General features: G+C 38.1%; 1 protein-coding gene across 9 annotated transcripts in view; it reads right to left on the bottom strand.

The window, feature by feature from the left end:
* The window catches only part of IMMT (inner membrane mitochondrial protein), a 52292-nt gene that overhangs the window by 21891 nt on the left and 3821 nt on the right, over positions 1 to 26580 (bottom strand). For 2 of the 9 annotated variants that reach the window (XM_037039049.1, XM_037039030.1), the window contains exons 2-7: positions 12599 to 12672; positions 11711 to 11900; positions 7038 to 7149; positions 4630 to 4734; positions 4204 to 4299; positions 317 to 453 (exon numbers count right to left, since the gene is read on the bottom strand). In XM_037039049.1, coding sequence (XP_036894944.1) covers positions 317 to 453; positions 4204 to 4299; positions 4630 to 4734; positions 7038 to 7149; positions 11711 to 11900; positions 12599 to 12672 — 714 coding nt within the window. The remainder of the gene's footprint in view (positions 1 to 316; positions 454 to 4203; positions 4300 to 4629; positions 4735 to 7037; positions 7150 to 11710; positions 11901 to 12598; positions 12673 to 26580) is intronic. The other 7 variants (XM_037039073.1, XM_037039066.1, XM_037039038.1 and 4 more) reach the window with 6 other exon arrangements.

Raw genomic sequence — 26580 nt, 5'->3', positions numbered from 1 at the left:
GGGTTGCAGGCCAGTTCCCGGTTCCGGGCAGGGGACGAATGAGAGGCAACCATATATTGATATTTCTCTCTCTCTCTCTCTCTCTCTCTCTCTCTCTCTCTCTCTCTCTCTCTCTCTCCTTCCCTTCCCCTCTAAGATAAATAAATAAAATAAAATAAAAAAATTCACCTAAAAGAACACAAAGGTTTTTCTCGTTGCTGTTCTTTTTTTAAGACAATTACTTTAGATTATCTTCACCTAGTGAGAGAAAGCCCATGCTAGGAGTAAGAAACCAGTTTCTGAAATACTGCAAGTGTAGTCACATTCTTTTGCTCACCTCAGAATTGTCCATGGCTGCTTTCAGTGTGTTGGAGTGGGCATTGATGGCCTGGACTGCCGCATTCTGGGCTGCAATGGCCTGCTGAGTGATGTGGGCAGTTTGGCTCAGGGCATCTTCCAAGCTCTTGGCTAAAGCTAAATTAAAAAGAACAGTTAAAAAAACAGATCCCCCCACAAATTACTTTGTTTTAAACTTTCACTCTGCTCATAAGGAGTTTTCCACTGCATTTTCCCCAAACTGTTAAAGAAAAAAAAAAAAAAAACCATACATATTTAGAGAAGGAGAGTTTCATTTAAAAGTATGATAAAATACTAGGAATTATTGAATCTGAATGATAGACCTGTTGGGGTTCATTCTATATTTTCTTATGTACACCTAAATTTTTTCAAAATAAAAAGTGTTTTTGTCATTTTTTTTAAGGTAAAAATTTCTTTTAAAAGACTGGCATTTATTTCAAATGGGAAGAACAAGGTCAGGTCACTATAGTTCCTTTTACCTATTATAGGCTATAAACTCAGCATAACCACTAACATTTTTCATCTTAAATAACAATCACACAGACCCACAGGAAAAGAGGTACCCATTTTCATCTCCTTAGCAGGAGGGGATGCTCACAGTAAACTGCATCACCAAAATGTGATAATAACACAGACAAGAGGAAAAAAAAGGCATGAAAACATGCAAACAAACAAACAAACAAACAGAAAGAATGACAGTGCTTTTCCACAAAGAACTCAAGAAATGGCAGACACTAATATTCCAGATCACATTGCTATATGCTGCTTCAGGAATCAAAAAGAAAGTTTTTTTTAAATAAAAGCAAGGAATTATTTTAGATACAATATTAAAATGGAAAAGTCACGCCCACCATTGGAAGAAAAAGGGCCAGTAAGAATACAAATTTATCAGGTATCAGATGACCAAAAAAGGAAAATACCTGTGGCAAGTGAGACAAAAATAAAAGGTGATTTCCAACAAAAGAAGCAACAAGACAAATGGAACCTAATGAACCACACCCAGTACCTCTGCAACACAGATAAAAAAAAGGTTAATACTAGAGAAAATACCAAGACATACATGTGAAACTGAAGCGTAACTGAAAGTACAGAGAAAGAGAGGCTACAGATAAACACGCATGAATGAATGGCAGGACATTCAAGCACAAATAACAATAAACCACTTCACAGAGGCCCACAGACACAGCAGATCAGGCCGCTGGCTCAAAGCCCTCTTAGGAGTCCTACTCACTGTGTGTGTGTGTGTGTGTGTGTGTGATTGATTGATTGATTGATTGATACTGTGTTGATGAGTTCCATACGTATTTTGGACATTCAACCCCACATCAGATACAGTGTGCAAATATTTTCTCTCATTCCATAGGCCGTCCATGGGCTGCCTTTTCATTTCTGTTGACTAAACAGAAATTCTGCTGTACAGAAGTTTTTTTAGTTTGACATAGTCCAACATGTTGATTTTTTGAACGTTGATTCTTGGTAAAATTTTTACAGACATATTTTTAAATTAAAATAGGGGAGAAAACTAAAAAGTGACAGAATCTTGAAAATTTTCACTATGCCCAAAATGAAAGATAAAAACAACTAGACAAAAAAAAAGGAGCATGACAAAACAGCAGACATTGCCATCTTTAAATTATGACTTACTTCAAGGTGTCCATATGATAAAAGGAGAAAAGTGAAAAATAAAAAATACACATAAATTAAAAAGTGATCTTGATTTGTAGTAAAGAATTCAGAAAAAAATTAAAAAGTGGAAAATCAGAACTATTTCATTTATTTACACTAGTCATTTATTGAACATCAAAAAAAGTAAAAAAAGTAAATAATCTAAGCAGCCAAATTAACATCCCACACCTATGCTCGTTCTGCCCCTTTACACAATTCTGCCCCTATGCTCATTTCTACTCTTTACACAATTTTAACAAACTTGCCTACAGCACATTAGAAGGGAAACAGGAACGACTCAAGGTAGAATGACAAACAGAAATAGGGGTAAGGAGAGATAAACAAAACAAAACAATAAAGAATTTAAAATAAATACCTCCTTGGTCTAGCAAAACCCTACACACCCACCACCTCCAGAGACACCGATGCACTGCAGCACAGCACAATAAATTATGTCCCATGTGCCTTGTTTAAGACTGGACAATACATTTTTACACATCTAATATCTTTTTTAAAAGCATCAGCAAACTTAAAACTGGAACATAAAAAGAAAAATGCTTCAGTCAGCTGGAAACCAGGAATGTGTGAAACACCCACCCCCACCAATGTCAGGTAACAGGATTCCTGCAGTGAGAGCCCAGAGGCTGGGTAGTAACCAGAGCATGAGCCACTCCGACCTACACAAATAAATGTACAGGTTAACAAGGCCATGCAATTTAACACGAAAAAAATAAACAATTAAAAACTAGGCAAAAGACTTGAGTAGACATTTCCCCAAAGGGGACATGTAGATGGTCAACAGACATTTGAAAAGATGCTCAAAATCATTAATCATCAGAGAGATGAAAATTAAAACCACAATGAGATACCACCTCACAACTGTCAGAATGGTTACCATCAATACATTAACAAACAAGTATCAGCTAGAACATGGAGAAAATGAAACCCTTGTGCACTGTTGGTGGGAATGCAAATTGGTGCAGACACTGTGGGAAGGAGTAGGGAGTTTCTTCAAAAAACTAAAAATGGAACTACCTTATGACCCAGCAATTCCACTTCTGGGTATAACGTTAAGAAATCCAAAACACTAATTCAAAACCATATATGCATCCCTATGTTCACTGCAGCTTTATTTACAAGAGCCAAGATAGAGAAGCAACCTAAATGTCCATCAACAGATGAGTGCATAAAGAAGCAGCAGTACACATATGTAAGTGGAATATTATTCAACCATAAAAAGCCGTGAAATCTTACCATCTGTGACAGCATGGATAGACCTACAGGTATTACACTAAGTGAAGTCAGACAGAGAAAAACAAATATAGTGTAATTTCACTTAAATGTGAAATCTAAAAGAAAAAAATTACAAATAAACCAAACAGAAACAAAAGAAACAACTGATGGCTGCCAGATGGGACAGGAGTTAGAGGATGAGCAAAAAAAGGTGAAGGGATTAAGAAGTATGAGTTAGGCCCTGGCTGGGTAGCTCCAGACGGTTAAAGCATCAGCCCAATATGCCAAGGCTGCAGTTTGATCCACGGCCAGGGCGCCTACAAAAATCAACCAACAATGCATAAGTAAGTGGAAGAATAAATCAATCTCTCTCTCTCTTCCCTGTACTTCCCCAACTCTCTCTTTCTAAAATCAATTTAAAAAAAGATGAAGAACAAAATTTGTTGTTACAGAACAGGCATGAAGATGTAAAGTACAGCATCAGGAATATAGTTAACAGTTTTGAAATAAGTATGCATGGTGTTTCGCAGGTACTAGATTTATCGGGGTGACCACTTAGTAAATTACAGAAATGTCTAACAACTATGCTGTACACCTGAAACTGTAATTTGAATATCAACCATAATTTAAAAAAGAAAGAAAAGAGACTCAGGTATATTGCAAACAATTTCTGTGCACCAGAGAATGAAGAGCCTTTAACACTAACCATAATAAAAACAAATGAAGAAAGTACAAGTATTATGTGACGTTTTCACCACTGTACACTAAGAACGACCCTTGTCACCGGGGTTAAAGAAGTTGAGATGGAAAGAACACAAGTGATGAAATAAAGGTGGTGAAGAGAGCAATGCCACTAAAGAAACAAAAGAAACCACAACTAGCTGATAGATGAGGAACTTATGCTGATAGCTGAAGACAGTAACTAACGGGACGACACAAAGTACTTAAGAAGCCGTCAGGTTTACATACACTCAAGCTTAACTTGTTCTTGCTTTTCTTGTTGTGCAAGGCGAGCTGCAACTTCTTCGGGTGGTCGCTCCCTTACAGAAGCTGAGGATGCTTCCTCTTGCAGCAAAAGTAAAGAGGAAATCAAATTTCAGCACAGAATTTCAACAGCTCACTGTGATACAAAAATACCATCGTTTGTACTTGCCAGCTACATCAACTGAGAGCATCGCTTCATGACTCCAACATGAAGACAGATGGGCTCAGTACTTAAATACCTTGTTGTGAAAGATTTATTCTGATCTTGAAATTGTAAAAATTGCCTAAACAAGTCTGTAGACTTAAAATCAGTATAAATGTTACTTACATAGTGCCTGTGGGTTGTCTAGGCATTAAACAGTTTTGGTGACATATCATTTATAAAACCACAAATATAAATATTTAAACTACCTGAAGTTGCAGGCTTGGGTTTTCCTTCACCAATTTGAGGGTGACCGGTTTTTATAGATTCTTCACGCTGAAGCGCAGGGGCTGGGGCCGACAGTGTATCACCTGCTACAGAAATAATTTGAGCTGCCACTGTAAATGCTATAAATATGTACTACTGATATTTACAGTTTCCTGGATTAAGAGAGAAACACGCATGAATCTACTACTACAATCACCAACAACATGTCTGATTCCTTAAAGACACATATGCACGGGCTGCCGCTATTCAAACACGCAAAGGGAACTGTCCACCACATAACAACCCACACATAAGATGGACAACGGCTGGGAACCACTAGGAAAGAGTCTTGTCAGCATCCAACTGCATTTTAACCATCGTTATTCTCAGGCAAGCCTAGTCACAGTACTGAGTGGTACTAAACCTTAACATTTGAGAAGTGGACATAACATTTACATGACATGGATAAATAAAAACAAAGGAAAAACGAGCCCGTTATGAAGAAGGCAGACAAAACAAATTAACCAAAAAAATCTTTTTAAATTTAAGAGTGATGGAGATGAAACAAGAGGTAGAAGCAAGAATGAGATGACAGTTTTGAACACAAAAAGTTCACAGTGAAGATGGTATTAGTGAAGAACAGAACTAAGTTAAAATTATTTCATAGACATATTTTCAAAGAAAAGAAGGCTGAAAAAACTCAAGAGCTGAAAAATTATACTTAGAAGTGTGAAGAGAAAATAAGTAGTTCTAGCGGTTGAATAAAAAGGGAAAGAGCAACAAAATGGAGGAAAATTCTTTCAAAATAAACTGACAGTCCCATTTAAGAGATAAAGCTAGATTGTCACAGAACCTGCTGTCATTGGTCCTTTATATATTCTCCACAATAGTGATCTTATTAAAATAAAAGTCAGATATCAATCCCCCGCTCAGAACCTTCCCAAGGACTTCTCATTCCACTCAGAATATAAAGCAAAATTCTTATGATGGCCTCTCGGACGGCCACAGCGGGCTTTTTGCTCCACTCCAGCTTCATTTGCTCCTTGCTAGAAAATGCCAAGTCTTTGCACTAGCTAATCCCTCTGCCTGGGACGCCTGTCCTTGCCAGCGTTTTGTAAACTCTCTCACCTCTGTTGCCTTAGCTCACATGAAACCTTCCAGGTGAGACTTTCCTTACTCCATTAAAATGGCAATATTTCCACCCATATTTATCACTAACATTCTATATATTTTACTTGTGTATTTAATATGTGATCTCCGGCCCCTCATGACACTAAGGAATAACCCCAGAGCTTGTGCTTATTAGTTTTTTTTAAGATTTTATTTTTATTTATTTTTAGAGAGAGGGGAAGGGAAGGAGAAAGAGAGGGAGAGAAACATCGATGTGTGGCTGCCTCTCACACACCCCCTACTGGGGATCCGGACTACAACCCAGGCACGTGCCCTGACTGGGAAACCAGTGACCCTTTGGTTCACAGGCCAGCACTCAATCCACTGACTACACCAGCCAGGGCTGTGCTTGTTAGTCTTTACTATTTTGTTCATTGCTATATTCCCAGTGCCTAGAATAACGCTTGGCACACAGTAGTAAATATTCACCAAATGAAAGTCAGCTGATTGAGGACAGATGTGACTAAGGAGAAACATAAAAAGTTTTGTTCCCTGACTGAGAAACGTAAAAACATGTCCTGGCTGGTATGGCTCAATGAATAAACTGCCAGCCTGTGAACCAAAGTTCGCAGTAAGGGCGCATTGCCCCTACTGGGTTGGATTCCCAGTCAGGACACATGTCTGGGTTGTGGGCCAGATTCCCAGTAGGGGACATGTGAGAGGCAACCACACACTGATGTTTCTCTCCCTCCCTTTCTCCTCTCTAAAACTAAATAAATAAAACCTTTAAAACAACAACAACAACAACAAAGTTCCAATATATTACTGAACAGGTTTGAGTTAACTGTTGTACGCTAGAGTGGGATTACTGATACATCATGAAGACAAAAAACCCCCTACAGATCTAGACCCAGTAAAACACTTTTACCACTAAGAATGAAGTGAGGAGAAAAAACTACTGTAGAGGCAGGCAAACAGGGACTAGATCCAAAATCTAAGGAGGGGGGAAAGCTAAGCGTCAGAGGAAAAAAATAAAAGGAAAAACCAAAGTCTGTTGCGGGCAAGACAATTCTTGCCGCTGCCCTCGCTCAGTGGCTGTTCGTAACAAAGCCCAATTTCATATCCCTCTCACCCCTAAAATGGGGGCCCAAGTAAGTGAGAACAGTCTTCCCCCAGGGTGAGAGCTAGGGACCAGGAGAGTCCTTCACGCAGAAGGGCCACCCTCTTAACCATGGGTACAAATACATTAAAACTATTCATTTACCTATAATTTTAAAAGGATGATTCTAAACACAGGTACCTGTTGTTGCGGCTGGAGTGTCTCCCTTTTGCTTTTGGAGTTGTGAGCCAGGCTGTTTGGATTCTTTCATTGCCTCCGATACACTTGAGATTTTTAGTGGGCCAGCCTGAATCTTGGAAATGAAAAACATTGAACATTTTGGATATAATACTGTTTATCTAAAAAGGTAGTATATATATAGATATAGATATATACAGTAATGTGTGTTATTTCAAAAGTCAAGTCTTTCAGGTTTTTAACATAAAGTTAACACTTTACAACATATTTTATTAACCACAGTAAGAGAAGCCTTCGTATGAGAAGAATGCAATCCAAAAATTTCATTCCTAAGGATTAGCCCATATTTTTGTGGTGACAAGACTTCTCTTAAGGCAACTAATAAAGTACATAATGTATGACTATCCTGTTAAACACCACTATTTTACATATACAATGTTGAAAAGACTACTTCTATTTGCTTCTTAAATCAAATCATGGTGTGTTCTGTATACATTCAGTTAGAAACAAGTGATTTTTACAGGCCTTCAGTAAAAATGAAACTAGCTTCTTATATCTTTGATCTCCAGGATTCATGCAACCACACATTAAAATACATAATCCAACTGCCTTGCCTTCTTTTCCTCAGTTCCCACGTGCCTTTAGTTTAAGGCACTGTTCACGTTAACAGGACTGCCAGATGAGGAGCTGGAGAAAATTACCAGAAGCAGTATTTTCATTTACTACCTACGTTATCCCACTCGGCAGGCAGAGGAACTCGGATATCCCAGAGATGACTAATCAAACAAAACAGAAATGGTCCTAAACTCTGTCACAGTCAGAAATTAAACATATATGCATTTCTTATTAAAATTTTATTTTCTAAATCATGAAATACATGCTCACTAGAACCAGCAAAATAGCACCGAGATACAGCAATGGTTTCAATTTGCCTCTGTAGGACTCTTTTCCCTTCCAGCACTCGCAGGTAGCTGCTGCCGATAGCCTGAACTCTTCCCTCACCCTGCTCGCACCCCAGCAGAAGCTCAGGAATGTACATATACACAATTTCTCATTTCTTTAAACAAACTAAAATAGGGCAGTATTATACAAATTACCATGTAACTTGCCTTTTCTCATTTAACAATTTATTGTGGACATTTTCTTCCAGGTCAAGAAATTCTTTCTTATTACATAATATCCTAATTTAACAGCATATCCTAGTGTAGTTGCAAAACCCACAACTTAATCAGTCACTATGTATGACTGGTCACTGAAGTTGGTTCCTGTTGTTTTGTTAAACATTCTTACCCATCTAATTGAAAAGCACTGTAGTGTGGTACCTGGAAGACAGTCTGCCTTAAGATGAATTGCTGGGTCAAAGGGGTTGACTATTCTCAACACACATCAACAGGTCACTTTCATATAAAGTTCTGGCAACTCATACTCTCACAATAAATGTTTGCGTATAAATAGGATCTATTTCTAGACTCAGTTGTTCTATCTCTAATTTCTAATCATGTGTCAAAACTTTATTATTAAAGAAAGATTATACCACAGTCGTTATCTGGAAAAGCAAGGGTTACCCAACCCCTCCCCACTCCAACACTTTTCAAAATGTTCTTGGCTACATTACTTATCCTTCCACAGGAACTTTAAAATCACCTTGTCTAATTCTTCAATGTCTAGAAAAACCTATTAGAATTCTTACTAGATATGTGTGTGTGTGTGTGTGTGTGTCATTTCTCTCAACTATGCACAAATTTAGTGTGAAATTTGAGAGAAAGGACATTTTTAAATATTAAGTCCCATGCAAGAACACATAGCATTGGTCTCCATTTAGGCTGGTCGTATTCCATGCCGATCAAAAAGATTTTAAGATTACCTTCTCTCAATATTTACTATGTTATTTATACATGTTGGCACTAAAAGGAGTCCCATGAAATAAAATGCATAGTTTCCAAAAGCAGTAATAACAATGTACAACAATACAGAATGCTGATTAAATTATAAAAAAAATTTTAACGAAAACTCACTGCTACTTTAATTCGGCAGTGAGAAAACTCACTTTGGTCTGTGTAGTGAAGACTGTAGGACTTGAAGAGAACATTAACAGGCAAAGGAAGGAAGTAATTCCAGGTAGAAGACCACCACAGGAAAAGTCATGCAAATGGAAGGGATCCCTGTTTAGTTCTGTGCTTTAAAGAAGGTCCTAGCCATAATAATCATTTGATATACATATGTTGAATGAATGAATGAATGAATGAATGGAAAGCACAGGTATATTTGTAAGGGAAACTGGCATGAAGCTAAGGATTGATGTGCAGGACCATTCAGTGAGAAGACTGGAGAGGAAAATAAAAGCCAGGCTGCCAAGCATATCAAATGTCAAGTTAAGAACTGTGACAACCACAGACTACAGAGTAGAGGAGACGATGGCCGGTTCCTAGGTTAACAGTTCCTGGCTTCACTTCCCTTCTTCAGGAACAAGAGACAATCTCTAAAGTCTCCCTAGTTTGGGGGCTTGTGAGAGGCAATGGACTAATGTTTCTCTGCACATTGATGTTTCTCTCCTCTCTTTCTCCCTTTCTTCCCCTCTCTCTGAAAATGAATAAATAAGATCTTTAAAAAAATAGGGAATGTATAAAACTTCCTGATAAATGGACTCAAGAAAATATAATGAAAACATGATAGCACTTACAAGATTCTCTGGTATTGATATGAGGATGGCCTAGATTATGTTAGGAGAGATCTACGTTAGGGTGTGGAGACTGGGAGAAAGATGGGAAAGACTGTGTAGGGGGAGAAGAACTAGTCCAGTGTGGAAGATAATGCAGATATGAAGTGGTAAAGGTCCGAAGTGATACACCAATAAAAGATAAGGATACTGGTAATGCAAGAAAAAGAATAAGTATAAGAAATGAAATAAGGCCTTGGCTGGTGTAGCTCAGTGGATTGAGCGCAGGCCTGCGAACCTGAGTAACGCGGTTTGATTCCCAGTCAGGGCACGTGCCTGGGATGCAGGCCAGTTCCCAGCAGGGGACACACAAGAGGCAACCATACATTGATATTTCTCTCCCACTTTCTCCTTCCTTTCCCCTCTCTCTGAAAATAAATAAATAAAAATAAAATAAAATTTAAAAAAAAGAACACTTCAACATTTAAAAAAAAAGAAATGAAATAAGACAGAATAGCTAATAAAATACAGGCAACTATAGAGATGAATCCAAGAACTCTAACCTAGCTGCCTGACAGCATGGTACTATCTTTAATACAAATAAAGCAGATCAGGAAGGGTGTAGGTTTGGAGGTCGTGCAGTATGGATCTGCCAAGTCATCCGAGTGGAAATGTTCAGCAGGGTAGCTAAAGGACTGAGGAGAAGTCATGGCAATTATTGAGAGAGTAACAAGTCACTTACAAAAAATGACACTTGAGGTCACGTCGAGTGAGAACAGAACACCACTCTGAACTGTTCAGCCTGACTCCATGCTCCTAGAAATGCTTCCAGCTATTTCTCCTGGGTCATGCAGCTTAAAATGGACCAGGATTTTAGAATGAATCCAGAGGACTCTGCTCCTTGACTACTGGAGCTGCCAGACTGTCTCCCTCAGGCCGCATAAACATTTGAAGTTCATATGGGAGCATAAACAATGTATAAGACTAAACAAAGACATTTTGAAAAAGCATGTTTCGCCCCGGCTTGTGCAGCTTAGTGGATTGGGTGCAGCCTGTGAACCAAAGGGTCACCGGTTCAATTCGTAGTCAGAGCACATGTGTGGGTTGCAGGCCAGACCCCTGGGTGGAGAATACGTGAGAGGCAACCACACATTGATGTTTCTCTCCCTCTCTTTCTCCCTCCCTCCCTCTCTCTCTAAAAATAGATATATAATTTTTTTTTTAAAAGAAAGAAAGAAAAAGCATGTTTGGGGGATGGGGGTTGCCAGACGACACTTTCTTTTCTAGACATTAACTGTCACAGGACTGGTCTCTAGACCATGCTAGATACTAGAGAACAGAAGTCTACCCAGTTTCTAAGCATGAACTGATGTCAGCCATGTCCAGCTTCACAGAATACCCAATCCCAAATCAGCAAAAATCTGTGCTCTCCTTTGTAAACTTTTTCAAGCAGTTGTTTGAATAAGATACACTTAAGATTTTATTTTTTAAGCCTATTTGGAGGGTGGAGGAGAGGAAGGAATGAAACTAAAGAATATGTACAAAGTCCAAGGGATGCCCATCAGTACTGAAGAACCAATCACCATGTAACTGAAAATTCTCAAGACTGTTTTGTGGTCTAAAAGGAACCGTTACTAATGGAAACATCTGGATTGTATGTCATAACCACTCTACGTTTATGTTTCTGGTTTTTAAGTCAGAGCTCGACAGCCGCACTGGTGTAGGCTGACATAGACTCCTTTGGTCCACAGGGCAGCCAGCGTCACCTCTGTGGGACTGGCTCTTCCATTTACCTTCAAGAGCCACACAGTTATTTCCTACGTGGTGTGTACTAAATGGGAGGACTTAAGGGACTCCAAAGGGTTACAAATCTAACGCGGCGGATTAATATTTTAAAAAAACTGACAAACCCATCTGGCAAATTCTACTGAATTATACATGCAAGATACTTTCAAGTTGAAACAACCTACTTTTAAAAATATTCCATAGAGTAAAGTGAAATAATATTTAAAATGCTTACCGGCTTCTTTGACAATGGGACACTATAAGGTGGGGAACCAAGAACCACTTCAAAGACTTTGTCTGAGTAAGGTATGGTTTTCTCTACACTTTCTCGGAAATGAGAATCCCACTTGGCATACAGGATAGTGCCACCAATACCTCCACCAACAAATAAAAGACCAGCTCCAGCAATTTTGCCAGGTGACAACCTAAGTGAAAGAAATAGGAAACACATTTACATTTCTTGGCTCTCCTAAACCTACTACTCAAAGACCTCTAACCTCTATTTCAAGTTTATCACCATAGCTGCACACCACCTTTCCCTGATTTATTTTAAAACATGTCCAAAATAGAAAAATGATATTTATCAATACCTAAAAACTAAAATACAGTAATACCTCAGATAGGTAGCTATGAAGCCATCTACCCTTTAACACTTATAATTCAGAACATTCACAACCATGACACTTCCTCTGAACCTGAAAAAGAAGTATCACTAACTTTCAAAGCCTCTCTTCCCTTACTCACACATTTCTGTTAATACAATAAAATAAACCTTTACAAAAGTAAGATAATATAAATGTCAAAGAGACCTAACAAACACTTTTGAAGTTACAGTGTGCTGAGTTCTGGGAAGAAATCTATTTGCCACAGAATGGAAGACAGCATACGGGGCCAGGGTGGCAGGGCATCGACCTTGAGTGCCATTCAATTGCCAAAGAATCAAAAGGAGTGAAATAAACTTTCACCTACAAATAAGCAAAGCTCCAAAGATATTATGATAAAGCTGCAGTGTTCATACTCCTTAAGAAAAAAAGGTGTTAAGCAGCTATTCCCATATTCAAGGAAAATATGCGCACACACCTCAGCACTCGAAAACCTGTTTACAGAGAGACGAACTACGTACCCAGAACGGCCGGCAGTAGAGTACCTACGGCATGGTCGGAGGGGGCGGAGGACAAACTTCCCACAGAGGCAGCTCTAGGAAGGAGGAAGAAAACATCACGATCTGTACAGTTGAAAGATCCTGGGAAGCTTTTAGGGTTGGACTAAAGAAGTAATACTTTTATTACAAATGTCTCCATTAAACAAAAATTAGTTCACTTTCAGAAATTATTTTACCATGAAACATTTACAGACCCTTAAAAAACAGTGATGTTTCCTGCACACCAAGGCTCATATAAAATAAATTCTAAAATTAAAAAAATTATCAGACTATAATTAATTAGCACTTTTAAATGTTATATATGCTAACTACTTCTTGGATATAACTGTGATTTGCAGTACGGTTTCTTAATTGGCAAGAAGAAATAAAATAGTATAAAATACCTATTTTTTTCTTTGTAAACTTAATTTATTTTACACTGTTATATAAATTATTTTAACTAATGTAATACAGGCTCAAGTAAATATTTATCTCCATATAAATAGTCTATCTTATACAAAACTAAATAATCAGGGCAATGCTTTGTGATTTGTTTTAATCACAGAAAGCACATAACTGAAATGTTTCTTAACGATATATGTATGGATCCCTTAAAACAAACAAATGCACACCTAAGTGGTACTGTCTGGGAAAAGTTTTGATAAACTTCAACCATTCATTGCTATCACTCTAAAATTTCAAATTTATGGCATTCATAAATAAAATACTTCTTTATAGCAAGTAGAAAATCAAACTGCAAGTCAAGGGAAAAATGCTTTCTTTAGGCTCCTTAATGAAGCTGCATCCAAGGAATATCAGAAATACACAAACTTCTTTCAGAAGTACCTTAAGTGTGGAGAAAATATATCACCTGATTAAACAGCACAGGAAATGACTCTAGAATTATAATTGCAATTTACAGTGAAAATTTGCCAAATTTTGCCAAAGCCTAATGGAAACATCAAATCAACATATTCACTAATTTGGCCCTGGCTGGTGTGGCTCAGTGGATTGAGCACCAGCCTTTGAAACAAAGGGTAGCAGGTTGGATTCCCAGTCAGGGCACATGCCTTGGTTGCAGGATAGATCCCCAGTAGGGAGAGCACTAGAGGCAACACACACACTGATGTTCCTCTTCCTTTCTCCCTCCCCTTCCCTCTCCAAAAATAATATATATATTAACTAATTTGGAAAAAACAAAAAATTAAAAATTAGGTATTTTATAATATGTAAATCAGCTATAATTAATTTTTAAGTAGTTCAATTATTACCGATGTGTAGATTCTCCACATTTTTGAACTGCATTTAACAGAAGAGTGTTTCTTTCCCTACTGTTCTATAAAGGTCATATGAAATTTTAAGCAGAACTGCATCTATACTTTCATGTCAACAACTCCACTTTGTGGAGTTCAACGCTAGAATTTGAGAACACCTTGTGCACATCAACATTTATGTTTAACCTGCGTCTTTATTCATCTTCTACTTTCTTTTAGCTTAACCTTCTTCCCTCCCTTTGACAGAATGTATTTGATGTGACTGTACACTTGTAGTTTCTAGTTATAATGTAAAATTTAAAATCAAAACTCAAAGTTTAAGTTATTTACAGAGAGAACACTCCCTCACACTTCTGACCACCAGCGACTCAGAGGCAGCCAATGCTATCAACTTCTTGTACATTCACATATATTTGGTGACAGAGAATATCTGACATACCCCCCTTTACACAAAAGATACCATAATATACACCTAGTTCTGCACAAAAGTTCATTCAACAATATATGTATTTAAGATCATTCTCTATCAGTACATGAAAATCCCCCCAGTGGATTTTACAGATTCAGTATTCCACTGTATCGATGTTACTTAGTGTATTTAACAGGCTCTCTTTAGATGGACATTAGGGTTTTGTCTTAATTTTTGTTATGTAAGTAATTCTGCCTCGGAAACACATCATGTTAGGCCAATTCTTAAAGTAAAATACCCAATGTTGATAAATATTGCTAAATTAACCAAACTGTCCTCTAGAAATAATGAGAATGTTTTTCCACGGCCTTTCCACCATACTTTCAATGTAATTTTAATCACAATTTCCCTTACTATGACAGTTCATATATCCCTTTTTATTTCCTCTTAAATGAACTACCAGAGTATATCCTTTCACTACTTTTAAATAAGACTAATCTTTTTCATATTCTTTTAAGTGTTCTTTACACATAAAGAGAGGCTACCATGTATCTGCAAATTGCATGTTTTTATCCAGTTTGTGACCTGCTTTTCACCTTTGCATATGGTAGGTTAGGCTATGCAAAAGATTACTTTTACATAGTCCAAATCATCAATTTTTCCTTTTATGCCTTTTGGGTTTTCACATATTCCTAGAAAGCCACCATCAGATTATACAATAATTCTTCCATGGACTCTTCCACTCTCATGGATTCATTTTTTAATATTTAAATCTTTGAATCTACAGTAAAGTATAAGGTATGGATTCAATTTTATTTTTTTCCAGATGTCTGTTCTGTTGTCCCGAAGTCACAGGCTGAATGATTCATTTTTTCCTAATGATTTGAAATGCCACCTTTCAAATGTATGAAATTCTTTAATGCATTTCGAGTTCTACTTTGTTCCACTTATCTACTTATCCACACACTATTACAACGCATCAACTACTGCATATTAGAATTAGCTCTTCATCTGATAGAGATAGTCCTCTCCTTTAGTACTATTCTTTTTAGAATTTTTCTGGATTTTTAGAAAAAACTTTTATTGAATTTATTGGGTGACATTGGTTAATAAAAGTATACAGGTTTCAGGTGTATAATTCTATAACATAACATCTGTATATGGTACTGTGTGTTCACCACCACAATACGGTGTAGTCTCCTTTCATCACCTATCCCTTTACCCTCTTCCACCTTTCCCTCTGGTAATCACCATACTTTTGACCATGTCTATGAGGTTTTTTCTTTGCCTAATTCCTTCTCCTTTTTCACACAAACCTCTTCCCCTCTGACAGCTGTCAGTCTGTTCTCTGTATCTATGAGCCTGTTTCTATTTTGTTAGCTAACTTTGTTCACTAGATTCCACATATAAATAAAGTCATATGATACTTGTCTTTCTCAGACTGGCACATTTCACTTAGCATAATGTTCTCTAGGTCCGTCCATGCTGTTGCAAAAGGTAAAAGTTCCTTCTTTTTATGGCTGAGTAGTATTCCACTGTGTAAATGTACCACAGCTCTTTTATCTACCCATCTACTGATGGGCACTTGGGCTGCTTCCAAATCCTGGCTATTGTAAATAACACTGCAATGAACATAGGACTGCCTTTCTGGATTTTTGTTTTTTAAAGATGGGCTATGAAAATGCTTTTAATTAAACAACACACCTTCCATTGTAAAATATACCCTGATTTAAGAGGGGATAAAATGTAAAAAGAATTATCTTTTATAAGCAAAAATGATAGCAATAAAAAGTTTCATGGTTCTGTATGAGAAAAATACAGAAATGATATCATGACACAGATTAATAGGGTTTTATCTGAAACAGTAGTTCTTGATTTTTTAAAATTACCATATTCATTAGCCCATCCTCATATTCTCTGTAGCATTTAATATCCTGAATAGGGCTTTAAAAGTCAGGAAATTTGCCCTGGCTGGTGTAGCTCAGTGGATTGAGCGCAGGCCTGTGAATCACATGATCTTGGTTCGATTCCCAGTCAGGGCACATGCCTGGGTTGCAGGCCAGTTCCCAGCGGGGGACCCACGAGAGGCAATCATACATTGATATTCCTTCTCTCTCTCCTTCCCTTCCCCTCTAAAGATAAATAAATAAATCTAAAATATATATATATATATATATTTTAAAAGTCAGGAAGTTTAAGTTTTTCATGGTTTTATCACCCAAGTAAGAGTCCTAACTTGGGACTCTTACTTACAGCTAGTTTTGTCTACATTAAAAAAAAAATTAATGTATTCTAAGTCTCTTTTAATCTATAGGTTTTCCCTCCAATAATGAATTTGTTGGAGAATTTGGGTTGCTTGACCTGTAGAATTCTCTAGACTGGATTTTGTTCAAGGTGTAATTTAACATGTTCCTGTCCTCTCTACTTCCTGTAAACTAGTTACATCCAGACACTTGCTTGGACTCAGGTTTACTCTCTTGGGCAAAACTTTAGGTGGCCGTGTGTTCTTTCATCAAGAGGTACACAATTTGGGTTGTCTCTCTTTTTATGATGTTACCTACCATGTTGATGTACAATATCTAAATCTATTAATTTACCAAAAGTTGCAAAAAGTGACCTATAATTCATTATTTTTCATTTATTATTTGACATACTTTATAAAAAGACATTTCTCCCAATCTATAATTTGGTTACCCAGTGGTACAGTTCATACGGGAAAGGCAGGATAAATGCTTGATTCTTTTTACACTTTTATCCAATTACCCTCTGATAATACGAATTTCAATTTAGGTGTTTTGGGTTTTTCTTCGTTTATTTATTGTGACAGATTGTATTTTTTTTCTAGAACCTTGCAACCTTATGACATCTCGAGAACCTCCTAAGCCCAGAAACCTTTAGAACTAAAATAAATATTTACTTATATAATAAATGTTTTATTTATATTACTTATATATAACATAAGCATAATTTCTACCTATATAATAAATGTTACTATTGTAAAATAATAAATGATGCTGTTATTTACAGCACTAAGTTTGGGGTAATACATTATAATCAAACAGTTGCTTTTGGCTATACCTGGAAGTGGGGTATTGCTGCAACAAAACAGAAAGTATGAGGGACTGACTTTGGGACGGGACGGGGGAGGAGGGACCAAGCAGGAGGAATTGGAAGGGCCTTGAAGAAACTGTTAGCAGAAGCCTGATGGTCTTCATGGAGGGCATTGGTGAGGGCTAAGGAAAAGTGAGAAAAATATTATATTTTTGGAACCTGGGGGAAAAGCATCCTTTGTTATGTAGTGGCAAGAGTTAATCAAAATTGTCACCTACAGTGAGACACACAAAATAGAAAATTAGATACAGTTATATAGTAAATACTTTATGAACTGATGGATTTAGCTAAATAAGAGTTCCAAGCAGAATGTTCAACAAAAATGCCAACTGGTTTCTCTTAGCAGAGTATGAAAAGAGTGAAAATCAGCTATAAAACGTAATTTAAAAGAAATGTCAAGGAGCCAGGATTTGGCTCCTTGACATTTTATAAAGCATTTGTAAAATACAACTGTTTCCATTCTCAGCTGCTTCAGTCAGCAATGATCTTCTAAGACCACCCTGATTAGTGTGGCTCAGGGGGTTGGGCACTGTGCCACAAAACAAGTTATCAGGTTCGATTCCCAGTCAGAGCACACGCCTCAGTTGCAGGCCAGGTCCCCAGCTGGGGGTGTGCTTGAGGCAACGGACGGATGTTTCTCTTGCACATTAATGTTTCTCTCCCTCTCTTTCCCCCTCCCTCCTCCTCTAAAATATAAATAAAATCCTAAAAAAAAAATCCTTTAAGACCTCAAAAGATCTAAAAAGATGTGCCTCACAGAACCTTTTACATAGAAAAAAGGGCCACTAAGGATCTTCAGGGTATGATTCACATTATCTTTCTGTTAAACACCGCTACGGAGAGTCTTAAGAGTTTTACCCCACGGCAGCCTCACAGGGAACCCAAAATGCAGAAGGGCCTTCTCTCAGTAAGATTTGTGGGGATGGCTTTTGTAGAGTGGAGAAAAAGCCCACTCACAGGAAACAAAGTTGTTAAGAAAACTATATTGATGAAAAATATGCCAGCTTGGATTTAAAAGGGCACAGCACAAAACAAAAACAGGCTTTTGGGCCCTCAAAATTCTATAGACATCAGTCTTGAGAAAATGACTCGGCTGCAAATAGGCTACATTTTCTGGAAAAGGATAATTCAAGGGGTGAAACTAGAACCCCAGAGAATAGAATCAAGAGCTATGAAGAGTCGTTCAGGCAGCAGAGGACTAAATCCTACTGTGCCCAGAGTTTACATCTGTTACACAAGTGACTGCTGTGTGCCCCTTTTTTCTCCATCTTTGAATGGGAGTGTCTTAGAGTGCTTGCCGCTCTACATATATTATATGTTAGTTATATAGGGAACAGATTACTTGTCTCTTTAGTTGACAGGTCTTTAGATTGAAAAGTACTTAGGGAGCTATATCATGGGGACCACATCCACATCCAAATGTCTTATTTACAGAGGAATCTGATTTAGATGACAAGGTCCTGGTCCTAGTCTAAGCCTGATGCTGTGATGGGATGAGATTTTGAAGTGTTTTAAGGAAGGTTGTGAATGTATTTGCACATGGAGGGAGGTAAAACATGGCTGTAAGGCAGACTATATTATCCAAACTGACTGGAATAATATTTCCTGTATCACAAGCTCTTCCAGAATCTTGCCACTCCTCCAGGTGAGTTCTACTACCCTCACCTTGAACAAGGTTGGGACTTTGTTACTAATTTACTAATAGAGGGCAGTGAAAGTGATGCTCTGTGACTTCTAAGACTAGAGCATAAAAGGGGACACAGCTTCTGCTAGGCTGTCACTTACCACACTTGCTCTGGGAACCCAGCCACCAAACTGTGAGGAAGTCCAGACAGAGAGACGCCACATGTAGGTGTTCCAGCCAACAGCCCCAGTTGAGACTTCAGCTGTAGCCGTATCAACTGCCAGACATGGGAGTGAGGAAGCCTTTGAGATGACTATCCCCAGCCACTGCCTGACTACAACCTCATGAGGGACCCTGAGACCAGCTGAGCCCAGGCAACCTCCAGAACTGAGACAGTCAAGGTTATTTTGCCCCAAGCTCCAGGTGGTTTATGTAGCTATAACCAGAACATTATCTTTATGAACTGATGAATTTAACCACTTTTGATGGAGCTTAACCAGTTACAAGTATTATCCTTTTGAAAACATACCGTAGATTGTCCTATCTTTGGCTAATAAATGCCATTTCAGTACACAGTATCGTTTTAAATTATGTGTGTGTGTATAATGTGTATGCGTGTATATGTATTTCTTTTTTAAAAAGATTTTATTTATTTATCTTTAGAGGGGAAGGGAAGAAGAAGAGAGGGAGAGAAATATCAATGTGTGTCTGCCTCGTGTGCATTCCCTCCTCAGAACTGGCCTGCAACCCAGCCATGTGCCCTAACTGGGAATCAAACCGTGATCCTTTGGTTTACAGGCCCGTGCTGAATCCACCGAGCTACACCAGCCAGGGCTATATATATACATATATATATGTGTATGTGTATACATACATACATATAAACATATATACATATGCGTATGTGTGTGTGTATATTCTGTCTCTATACCTTAGGCCATCCACAAATATCTAATAGCAAGGTTTTTTTCCCCTATATTTAGTAAAATTCACTTATAAAATTCACCATTTTTTTTTAATTTAATTTATTTATTTGTCTCTAGAGAGTATGGGAAGGAGAGAAGGAGAGAAATAGCAATGTATGGTTGCCTCTTATGAGTTCCCTGCTGGGAACTGGCCTGCAACCCAGGCATGTGCCCTGACTGGGAATCGAACCGCGATCGTCTGGTTCGCAGGCCCGCGCTCAATCCACTGAGCTACACCGGCCAGGACCATTTTATTTTTTAATATATTTTATTGATTATGCCATTACAGTTGTCCCGTTTCCCATTTCCCCTCCCCCACCATTCCCCTCCTTTAGTTTATGTCCATGTCTCACAAGTTCTTTAGATTCTATATTTCCCATACTATTGCTGCCCTCCCTCCTGTCTAGTTTGTACCTACCGTGTATGCTACTTACTCTCTGTACCTTCTCCTCCTCCCACTCCCCTGTTGCTAACCCTCCATGTGATCTCCATTTCTGTGGTTCCACTCCTGATCTAGCTGTCCTCTTGGTTTGCTTTTGTTTTAGGTGTGATTGTTAATAACTGTGTGTTTGCTGTCCTTTCACTGTTCATATTCCTTATCTTCTTTTTCTTAGATAAGTCCCTTTAACATTTCATAAAATAAGGGCTTGGTGATGATGAACTCCTTGAACTTGACCTTATCTGAGAAGCACTTTATCTGCCCTTCCATTCTAAATGAAAGCTTTGCTGGATAGAGCAATCTTGGCTGTAGGTCTTTGGATTTCATGACTTGGAATACTTCTTTCCAGCCCCTTCTTGCCTGTAAGGTCTCTTTTGAGAAATCAGCTGACAGTCTGATGGGTACTCCTTTGTAGGTGACTGTCCCCTTATCTCTTGCTGCTTCTAAAATTCTCTCCTTCATTTTAATCTTGGCTAATGTAATTATGATGTGCCTTGGTGTGTTCCTTCTTGGATCCAACTCCTTTGGGACTCTCTGAGCTTCCTGGACTTCCTGGAAGTCTATTTCCTTTGCCAGACCGGGGAAGTTCTCCTTCATTATTTGTTCAAATACGTTTTCCACTTGTTGCTCTTCTTCCCCTTCTGCTACCCCTGTAATTCGGATGTTGGAATGTTTAAAGATGTCCTGGAGGTTCCTAAACCTGTCCTCGTTTTTTTTCATTCTCGTTTCTTCACTCTTTGGTCATTTTTTTCTTCCTTCTGGTCCACTCCATTGATTTGAGTCCCAGTTTCCTTTCCATCACTATTGGTTCCCTGTGCATTTCCCTTTATTTCACTGAGTTTAGCCTTCAGTTGTTCATCTAATTTGTGACTAAAATCAACCAGTTCTGTGAGCATCCTGATGACCAGTATTTTGAACTGTGCATCTGATAGGCTGGCTATCTCTTGGTCACTTAGAAGTATTCGCTCTGGGGCTTTGAGCTGTTCTTCTTCTTGAGCCATAATGTTTTGGTCTGTTCATGCCTGTTATGTATGAGGGGCAGAGACTTAGGTGTTCACCAGGGCAGGGCAACCCACAGTCTCTGGGTTGTGACATTGTATGTGGGGGCGGGGTCAGAAGGGGCAATGGCATTTGTTCTGTGCTCTCTCGGATTTTGGTCCCCTCTGCTGCTTCTTGCAAGCAAATTGGGCCCTTCTGGTGCTGGTTCCCCAGTGGGTGGGCTTGTGCACCCTCTAGGACCCTGTGGGTCTCCCCAACAAACTCTCTGTGAGCCTGGGAGCTTCTCCCAGCACCTCGACCTCTGAAAGTGTTTCCAATTGGTGCTTTTAGGCTTTATTTCCCAGCGCTGGGGCCCTGGGTTGTACATTCTGTCTCACTGTCCGTTTTTTCACCTGGTTATCTGGGCGTGAATGTGTGACCACGGTCAGCCAGCCACCTTGCACCCTCACTGGTCCGCCCACTGCCACCCCACGCCTGGGATCTGGCAACCGCCGCCTGCGCACCTGGATCGGTCTGGCCACTTTTTCCTACGCAAGCCCTCTCCACCAGCTGTTGATTCAACCCCTCTTATCAGTCTGGGTGAATGGTTCGTTGCTGTTGGACTTTCATACAGTTCATTTTTCTGTCTGTTTTGGTTGCCTTTTTGTTACTAAATCTTTATTGTCTTTAAACTTGGTTGTGTGAGGAGGCACAGTGTTTCCACCTACGCCTCCATCTTGGCCAGAAGTCTAAAATTCACCATTTTAAAGTGTACAGTCCAGTGGCATTCAGTACATTCATACTGCTATACAACACCACCACGAATTCTAGAACATTTTCATTACTCCAAAAGGAAATCACTGTACCAACTAAGCAGTCTCTCTGTTTGCACCTCTCTCCAGCCCTTGGCAACCACTACATACTTTCTGCCTCCACAGACTGGCTTATTTCGGTTATTGTGTATAAATGAAATCATACTGTGGGCTTTTGTGCCTGGCTTCTTTCACTTGGCATAACATTTTCAATGCTTATCCATGTTGTAACATGTATCATGCATGTAGCATGTACTTAATTTCTTTTATGCTTGAATATAATATTTTATCATATGGATATACCATATTTTGTTTATATAGACCTCAATTTGGGTTGTCTTCATCTTTTGGCTACTGTGAATAGTGCTATGAACATTCATCTACAAGTTTCTGTTTGAACACCTATTTTCAATTCATTTAGGTGGAACTGCAGTGTCGTATGGTAATTCAACGTTAAACTGTACCATTTTACATTCCCCAGAAGTGTATGGGGGTTCTAATTTCTCCACATCCTCACCAACACTTATTTGCTGCTTTTACTATAATCATCACAGTGAGTACATCTCACGTGCTTGTTGGACATTTATTTATTTTCTTTGGATAAATGTCTATTCAACTTCTTTGACCATATTTACTTGAATTGCCTTTTTGTAGTTAAGTTGTAGAAGTTATTCACATATTATAGATACTAGATCCTTACCAGATACATGATTTGAAAATATTTCCATTTTTTTCAGGTCCTCTGATGCATAACAAATTTTAATTTTGATGAAGTCCAATTTATCTTTCCTTTTCAAATATCTAAGAAACCACTGTGAAATCCAAGGTCTGCTTACAAAGCTCTTTCTCAAGCACCAAGATAAACTATCTCTTTATTTCTATCCTAAATAAAACTAATATCCCACTTTAACACACAAAACATTGGAACTTCTTAGTTCTAGAATCCCTTTTTATTCATAACCTATAGCCCTGGATGGTATGGCTCAGTTGGCTGGACACCATCCTGCAAACAAAAAGGTAACCAGTTCAATTCTCAGTCAGGGCACATGCCTGGGTTGTGAGTTCAGTCACCAGTTCAGGGAGTACAAGAAGCAACCAACTGATGTTTCTCTCCCTCTCTATCTCCCTTCCTTCCACTCTCTCTAGAATCAATAGAAGAAAAAAAGATTTTTTAGTATTACTAGGTTAGCCAAAGCCTGTATGGTTTTTTCCATAAAATAAAAGACACATTTTTGATTTGTACCAATACCTTTATTGATCTGGATACTTTGAGCATGTCAGCTATCTCCTGTGTGGTATATAACATTGATTGTTCTTGATTAATGTCTCAATTTGATCACTGTCAACTTCAACTGGTCTACCCAACCACAGAGCATCATCCAGTGAGAAATCTTTAGCACAAAACTTCACAAACCACTTTTGACATGTTCAGTCAGTCATAGCACCTTCTCTATACACTGCACAAATATTTTTTTGCACTCCAGCTGAGTTTTTACCTTCTTGAAATAATAAAGCATAATATGCCAAATGTTACATATTTTCTTCCATCTTCAATACTAAAATGACTACACAAAAAGTCACCAATTTTGCTAAGTTTTTTTTTAATGCATGCTGGTAAGACAGCTGTCACAATACAATCTAACAAAAGCATTTCAAATGAAGTTAAAGACAACTAAGCACTTCTAGAGCCATCTTATAGGAAAAGATTAAACTTTGGCCAACCCAATAATAACCTATCATGTAGAAAGGACAATACTGTTTCAAAGTAATTTACTTTGACATACAACCTTGTAATAAATGTTACAAAGTTAGCATTGCTGCTTATAACCTATAAAAATGTAATTTTTAAGGAAACAAAAAATAAACCAAAAAAAAGCTAAATAAAACGTCCAGTTTCCATGAATGTCCTTGCGCAAACCATCTTTTTCTTCAGCTATACCAAACTAAAGTGAACATAAAAGGTAAATGCAATCCAGAATTACAACCTGGAAACTGAGACAATAATTAAAGTCCCCTCGTGTGAGCCCTATCTGGAGGTTCCAGGTTTCCCCTCCAGACTCTGCTGACTGCTGTAACTGACAATGTTTAGGTGAGTTTTGTGGTAAGGATTCTTCCCATAAAAAAAAAAAGATGTACAGAAGTCAATGACAGTCCCACATTTAAAATGCAGTTTAATATACAACAATTTCAATTTTGCTAGTTAACTAAAACATTTTATAAGAATTATGTGTTAAGGTTAAAAATACATCACACAATTAAGTCCAGTAGGTTTGGCAGTGCCGTGGTACTATCTCCCAGTATAAATAAATTCTATGTCTAGGAGAAAGCTTCAGTTAGAAAAACAAAATGGCAGGTATTAATCAGTATGAAAAAAGTGGGAACTTAATACTTTAGTTTTCCTTGCATAGATAAACATATATATAGCTTATATATTCTCATTTGTGTTTTCTAAGATATGATGTAAAGTTTATTTCAAAATGGTGTGAAAGCCACTGCTCTAGAGAAATGAAAATAAGAAATAATTTAAAAGGGATTCTAGTTCAGCTAGGAGCAAATAACAGGCTGCACAATATACTAAACTATTTTCTGCCATGTATTCGAATGCGTGGCAGACAGTTTCACTGAATAACACACTGTTTTATAACCTTAACTAAAAAGAAGAATTCTAGAAGATGATAGCCAATAATGTCCACACAGAGGTTCAATCCAAACTAGCTTAGCTGTCAAAGTAGGTTTGAAATAAACTAGCTTTGTCAGTCCTCAAGAACAAATAGTTTCTTTCTCTTCTTTTAAGTGATAAGCGGATAATATTGCATATGAAGATGGCCACTACCACATCGATAGTTTGGGAGAGGGCTAGACTGGGCCTCCAAACCCAATGTTCAGAAGAGAGTAGGTCAGATGATGCAGGACAGTACTGGGACCAAGACACGACAGATGGTGTAAGATCTGGGAAATAAACTGAGAAAGACCCAGAGCTCTGAAGTACACTTCTAGAAAATAAAACACAAAAGAGAACAACTCATTTATGCTGAATATCCACATGTAAAAAATTTAAGAATGATGAGTCCAGACACAAAGACTAAGGGAGATGCCATCTGTAAGGTTAATTTTACATGTCAACTTGGAGGATGTTTTGGATGAGATTATCATTTGTAAATCAGTGAACTGTCAGTAAAGCAGTGTGCCTTCCACATCACAGGTGGACCTCTTATCCAATCATTTGAAGGCCTGAACACAACAGAGTCAGCCTCCCTAAGAGGGAATTCTCCAGCCTTAAGAGGGAACTAACCATCAACTCTCCTGGGTCTCTGGGTCACCAGCCTTCAGACTGAAAGTGTACCACGGGTTCTCCTCAGTCTCTGCATATCAAGCCAGATGTTGAACTTCCCAGCCCCAACTGCATAAACCAATTGCTTAAAATAAATCTTTCTATCTGTTTACATATCCTACTGGTTCTGCTTCTCTGGAGAAAAGAACACACCATCAAAGATGCTAAAACCTACAAGGGATAAAAGGAGGTCACATTTCTTCTTTCATTCAAACATCACAAATACTAACTGAGCATCTATTAGGGAGCCAGGGACTATTGTCAGTGAAATATAGTAGTAAAAAAATATGGACTTTGTGAAGTTCACAAAGCTCTGTGAAGCTCACATTTTAATATGGGAAATACACAATGCATACACATTTATGTCAAGTAGTGGTAAGAGCTACAAAGTAAAACAGAAGAAGGGCAATAGTACATTCAGAGCGATACAAGGGAGGAGAGAGTAGTCAGATTTGCTTTAGGTAGGGAAGATCTCTCTGAAGGAAACATTTGAAAAAATATCTAAATAAAGGGAGTGAGCTAAGCAAAGATGTGAAGGAAGACTTCGGGGCAAAAGAAACAGCCAATGAGAAGGCAATGAGGCCACAAGAAGACACTGAGGCAGAGTAGAAAAGTGAGATATCCAAACAGCCAGATCATGAAGGGCCTGATGGGTATGGTAAAGAGTTTAGATTTTATTCTGAATATGATGGGATGTCACTGGAGGGCATGGTATGATCTATATGTTTAAAAAATAAATAAAAAGCCTTTATTAACTACTATGTAAAGAACCAAATTTAAGAGGGCAATAGTAAAAGCAGTGAAGACATTTAAGATGTAGTTTGTAGAAATGGAAAGAATTTTGACAAGTGGTTGTTTTGCATAAAGTTGACAAAATCAAACAAGAATTTTAAAATTTGGGTACAAAGATCAAAAAAGGATAGAGTCATCTGCTTAGGGATTATAGTTCTGAGAACGGATGTAATCCCAGGAAATAGCATATATAAGAGATGGAACAATAATAAGATACCACTACACACCT

This window comes from Sturnira hondurensis, unplaced genomic scaffold (genome assembly GCF_014824575.4).
Source record: "Sturnira hondurensis isolate 20B ecotype Veracruz unplaced genomic scaffold, ASM1482457v3 Scaffold0002039, whole genome shotgun sequence".
NCBI lineage: Eukaryota > Metazoa > Chordata > Mammalia > Chiroptera > Phyllostomidae > Sturnira > Sturnira hondurensis.
The sequence above is the reverse complement of the archived record's forward strand: the minus strand, read 5'-3'. Positions and strand labels throughout refer to the sequence as shown.